The sequence below is a fragment of the Phytophthora cinnamomi genome (genome assembly GCF_018691715.1).
Source record: "Phytophthora cinnamomi strain GKB4 chromosome Unknown Contig110, whole genome shotgun sequence".
In the NCBI taxonomy this organism is placed as follows: domain Eukaryota; phylum Oomycota; class Peronosporomycetes; order Peronosporales; family Peronosporaceae; genus Phytophthora; species Phytophthora cinnamomi.
Window position 1 is genome coordinate 39,015 of NW_027151043.1, and position 4,362 is coordinate 43,376.

General features: G+C 48.3%; 1 protein-coding gene across 1 annotated transcript; it reads right to left on the reverse strand.

The window, feature by feature from the left end:
• Nucleotides 1–4,063: 4,063 nt before the first annotated feature.
• IUM83_19971 (Catalase/peroxidase HPI) lies at nucleotides 4,064–4,362 on the reverse strand (the record flags this gene model as incomplete). Its single annotated transcript, XM_067945041.1, has 2 exons — nucleotides 4,064–4,136; nucleotides 4,235–4,362. The coding sequence occupies 2 exons, from the start codon at nucleotides 4,360–4,362 to the stop codon at nucleotides 4,064–4,066; spliced, it is 201 nt and encodes a 66-aa protein (XP_067782157.1).

The window sequence follows — 4,362 nt, forward strand, 5'->3', positions numbered from 1 at the left end:
CATGATGAATCCTAGAGCAACACCATGTTGCTCTCTCGGCGATAGCGTACGCAGCATCGTAGCTATCGCCGCTTCTCCAATGGCTGTTGACAGGCGCTGGAGGGTTTCCCACTCTGGGTCAGACAGGTGGGGGCAGTCGGCGCGTGCAACATGCGTCGCAGGCGTATTGGAGCTCTCCATGGTCACCTCCGTGCTCATGGGGTTCTCGGCTCCGCGTTCGTACTCCTCGTAAGAACGTCAAGCAGTCAGTCGTTGGACGGACTACAAAGTGCTACCAGGTGTAGTGTGTCTAACTAGACTCACTATTTTTGCTTACACGTTGAGCTACGTGTATGAGGAAGCGTAAGTACTTAGTAATTACTTGCGTTAATTATATTTGAATACACAAATATAATTTAAATCAGATAAGACTCCATGTGACTTAGATTAGGTAAAATGAAAACTGTATTGTTTGTAAATTGATCTTCCTCCTAAATCTGCTAAAACTGTTTATCATCTATGAAAGGGGTTGCAGCGGCTGGCTGTCAGAGCCCCGCCAATATGCACGTCCCTAATTGGTAGGAAGATGCTGCTTTCTACCAATAGTATCTTTGGGTAGGTGTGGACCACTCATTGTGGTGGTCCACTTCAATGTACCCATTGGTGTGACTTACACCAAGGTGAGGAAGTATCTAAAACCGACTGGCCGATTCCACGTGCCAAGAAACAAATGTAAAGCTTCTTAGGTACGACGGTCTACGTCTCGCGTTTTTGCGCCGACTTCGCACAATTTGCAGGCCACTGCACGAAAGTACTAAGGGTTTACGCCCAAAGGAAACGTTACACTTGTCTGAGCATCAGTTGGAATGCTTCCATGAACTCAAACGACGTCTCTCCACCCCTCCTGTACTACAACTTCCTGTTTTCGACAAACCGTTTGGCATTCGTATGGATGCCTCGAATTTTTCCATAGGGGGGAGTCTTGTTTCAAAACGAGGGAGGGTTGGAGCATATACACAGGACGCAAAATGAAACCAGCGGAACTCAACTACCCTGTTCGTGAGCAGGAGTTACTGGCTATCGTGCATGCTCTTTGCGTGTGGAGAGTTTACCTTCTCGATCGCCCATTTACCGTGGAGACAGACCACAAGAGCATCGAGACTATATTGACGCAAAAGACAACCAATCGTCGTGTTGCGCGCTGGTTTAACGAGCTAGCTGAATTCCAACCGTAGTTCAAGTGGATTCGAGGAGAAAGTAACCAAGTGTCGGGTGCAATGTCCCGAAACCCACTCTTTGAGCATAAAGCCGCTCAGGTTAGTCTCAGTGAGCTCATCGAAGGTGCTCGAAACCGTGAAATTGTTACTAGTATCCAAACGACAAGTGCGACTGTGACGCACTCGGCCAAACAACTGTACTCTACCGACCGGAGAGTTCAGGAGTTGTTGCAGAGTATTTCTAGTGGTAAAGAGGTACTACGCTAGTCTGTGAAGAATGGATTGCTATTTTACCAAACGATAGATGATGAAAATGCTCGACTGGTAATTCCGGATAATGAAGATCTAAAGAAACGTGTTATTTGTGAAAACCACGATGTGGTCACGCCGGATACTTTAAGACCTATTTGGGTGTCCAGAAAAAGTATTACTGGCCCAAGATGTCGAAATACATTCAACGCTATGTCAATAGGTGTGAACGTTGTCAGCGGAATAAGGCACGCCAAACGAAGCCGCCCGGATTACTACAGCCTTTGGAGATTCCAGGAGGTAGATGGGTCGATGTGTCGATGGATTCTATGATTGCACTGCCGAGCACGGAAACCGGAAAAGACGCCATTATGGTTATTGTGGACCGGTTGACGAAGCGTTCGAAGTTCATCGCAACCAATACGAATGCGACAGCAGAAGAGACTGCTGAGCTATTCATGGTCAATTATGTGAAAGACCATGGCATGCCGAATCGATCGTTTCAGACAGAGACTCCAAATTTACGTCCAAGTTCTGGCAAGAAGTGATCAAGACTTTGGAGACGACCCACAATCTATCGTCTGCCTTTCGCCCACAGACTGATGGTCAGACCAAACGTACTAATCGGTTTATTGAAGACTATCTTCGGGGTGTTATGAACCATTCCAAAATGACTGGGATGAATATGTGCATCTCGCTGAATTCGCGTATAATAGACGTGTTCATTCCTCAATCGGTAGGTTACCGTTTGAGACTGATCTGGGTTATGTGCCCTATATGCCAGATGATGTGGCTAGGAAACCGTAATTTGAGCAGTTGCACAAATCGGCGCAAGAATTTCTGCTCAAGCAAGATGCAATTTTGAAGATGGCACAAGATGCAATGAGTGAAGCACAAACTCGTATAACGTCTTACTACGACAAGAACAGGCTTGCTCAAGACTTCAAACCTGGAGATATAGTACTCCTAGATGGACGAAACTTGGACATTCGTCATAAAGGCTTCGCACAGTCAAAGAAGCTCGCACCGCGGTTTATTGGACCTTATCCGGTTGTGAAACAAATTCATCTTGACGCTGACGAGCTGAAGCTATCGAAGGGTCTCAAATTGCATCCCGTATTTCACACCTCACCGCTCAAGCCATATCGCAGTGACGAATCACGGAGTCAAAGTGCGAACAAAGTGATTTTGAATGACGGTACGGAAGGTCAAGTTGTGCGCGAAGTCATTGGTCATCGAAAACAAGAAGAAGAAACTCAAATCCCGAATTTGGTGGCTTGGTGAATCACGCGAAGAAGCAACGTGGGAACCAGTAGAGAACCTGAATCAGATTCCAGGTCTCATTGACAAGTACTGGGAAACGAAGATGAAGAGAAATCCAGCTTCGAAATAGCGGGGTCTTCTTGGAAGGGAGGTCATGTGACGTGAACGTCCGTCTGCCAATGAGATGGCAGAGGACTCCCACGTCAATTGCTAATGCATACCTTTCTGTTTACGCTGTATAGCGTAATAAAACATTGCATGGTTTATATTCGTTACATGCTATCCTATTGGTCAATATCAAGAATGATCATGATTATGGGACGCATAGACATGGAGATTCAAGCGACCTTATTGGCTAAAAATCCTTGAGATGTGCAAGAATCAAGTTTTCGAGCCGAACTTTTGATTATGGGACGCGAGTCGCATATTTGGATCAAGCTACGTTTTGGATTAGTAGATTCTCATTGGTAGATCAGGATAGAGTTAGGATCTGAGATTGATAGACCTTGGGATGGGACCTGGATACTTGTTTGCGTGTCCAGGTCGCCAAGAACTACTGGTTGTGCAGCGGCAATGAGCCGACGCCAAATTAACGATTCAATCAATCACTTTTCAACTTCCAATCTTCCTCTCAAGTGTTCGACGGGCGCCCGCCACTGCGCCCTCAAGCTTCGGGTCTTCGCATCGGTTTGTGTGACAACACAGCCTCTCCGTTTCTGCCAGTGCCTCTTGTGTTGGCGTGAATGGGCGATCCCGACGTTTACCTTGGAAGACTTCCCGAAGTTGGTGGTTGTGGTCGCGAACGTTACGACTGACCCCAAAAGAGCCACCCACCTTGCTCAGCAAGCGCAAAAATGAGTAAGTTAGGCCCACATTGGTGCATATGTCAGACCACAATGAACAGAACTTCGTACGAGTGAGAAGAGTGCTACCACGCAAGAAAGACAAACAACCAGAGTCGATCATTGAAATTTCGCTTTAATTATGCTACCGCACTTGCACTGCGGTGCGCAGGGTCAACTATATTTATCGACTAGAATACCGTACACGCGCCACTGTCCTGCTTAGCAGCTGCTCACGTTAACTCTATAGTTAATTCTTAACAAACGTAGAGGTTCTCTGCCCACACCCCATTAGCTGCCCGCGTCGAAGTGGTCACTGTCATGACCTTGGCTCACTCACGCCGAAGAGAACACGTGCTTGAAGACGCCCTCCTGTGAAGCGAACAACTTCACATCCCAGGCGCCGCCAGCAGCGCCAGGTCTGTGTCCATCATGTACACGTCCGTGCCCTCCGTCTTGTACTCCTTCTCCGACGGGTACCTCGGCCCTCCTATCGTTCAAAAGCACTTGATATTACTCGTTCGACAGCGTTACCGAGTCGTTGCTGTACGACCCACAGTAGCTCAGCGCCTTCGGCTGCGCCACGCTGCGCGGACGGCCAGCCAGTGCCACCGCCTCGTACGGAGACACCCAGGATCTTGATGTTGTCAAGCCGCTACGGAGATCGGTGTCGTGATGTAGTACTCGCGTGGGGCCAGGATCTCCGTGCCGTTCCCGTTGTTGGAATCCGTGCAGCCGTCCAGGAAGTCGATGGTCACGTTACCCGCGTCCTTGAGGGCCACCTGGCCCACCAGCTCGATCAAGCCGGCCAT